The sequence below is a fragment of the Etheostoma spectabile genome, chromosome 2 (genome assembly GCF_008692095.1).
Source record: "Etheostoma spectabile isolate EspeVRDwgs_2016 chromosome 2, UIUC_Espe_1.0, whole genome shotgun sequence".
NCBI classification, from domain to species: Eukaryota; Metazoa; Chordata; class Actinopteri; order Perciformes; family Percidae; genus Etheostoma; species Etheostoma spectabile.
Window position 1 is genome coordinate 11,162,381 of NC_045734.1, and position 732 is coordinate 11,163,112.

The following is a 732-nucleotide window of genomic DNA, read 5'->3' on the forward strand; positions in this document are numbered from 1 at the left end:
TGTCTTGTTTTCGACTAGTTAGTGAACACACCAGTTTACGGTATTTCTATACAGAAAGCTCAGAAAGCCTTTTTTTGTATACAAACCCAAAATAAAAATGAAACAAATTGTTTGAGAGAAACAAGTAACAAGTGTACCTTTAGTTTTTTTTCTAGTAATCCCATAAATTACTAGAGACAAAATGTTATGTTAAAACAAACTGATGATTTTCATTCCTTCTTGTTTACCTTACTTAAAAATTGTTATATTATAAAATCTATATCTTTTCTTTAAAGAAACTATTGAGTAGTGTGAAGTCACTCAAATTGTTCAAACGGTAAAGATGAAAAGTTAGTATTTTATGTATTGGTGTTTGATGCTAGTGTTTTTACTCTCAGTGTGTTCTGAGTGACAGTGTGTGTTATCTCAGTAAGGATTGTTCATAGTGTTTCGCTGCACCGAGCCTGTTTTGAGACGTGTGTTAAGATTTGTGTTGCTTGGAATGAGTTTTGCAGGAGATGTGAACTGTTTAGCTCCGGTGAGTGTTGGTAATGCAGACTGTAGGTAGAGTTTTGCATGTGGCTTCAGTTGTGCCCACTGTTGTTTAGCAATTTAAAAAAACTGTAACGTAAGTTGCTTTGTATGTTAATGTCAAGTAATGTATAAACGTTTTCAAACCATTTCTTTTATTACTCCAGGTGTCTAGTTTTACCGTGTCCTGCCCTGTCTCCATTGGAAAGCTGGTCCTGATAG

At 34.3% G+C, this 732-nt stretch overlaps 1 protein-coding gene across 1 annotated transcript in view; it reads left to right on the top strand.

Annotated features, from left to right (window-relative positions):
- LOC116697797 (arachidonate 15-lipoxygenase B-like) overlaps nt 1-732 on the top strand; it is an 8,570-nt gene that overhangs the window by 2,533 nt on the left and 5,305 nt on the right. Inside the window, 1 exon segment of the mRNA XM_032529281.1 lies at nt 678-732. This exon segment is cut by the window's right edge and continues 150 nt beyond it. Within this exon segment, the coding sequence (XP_032385172.1) occupies nt 678-732 (55 nt within the window).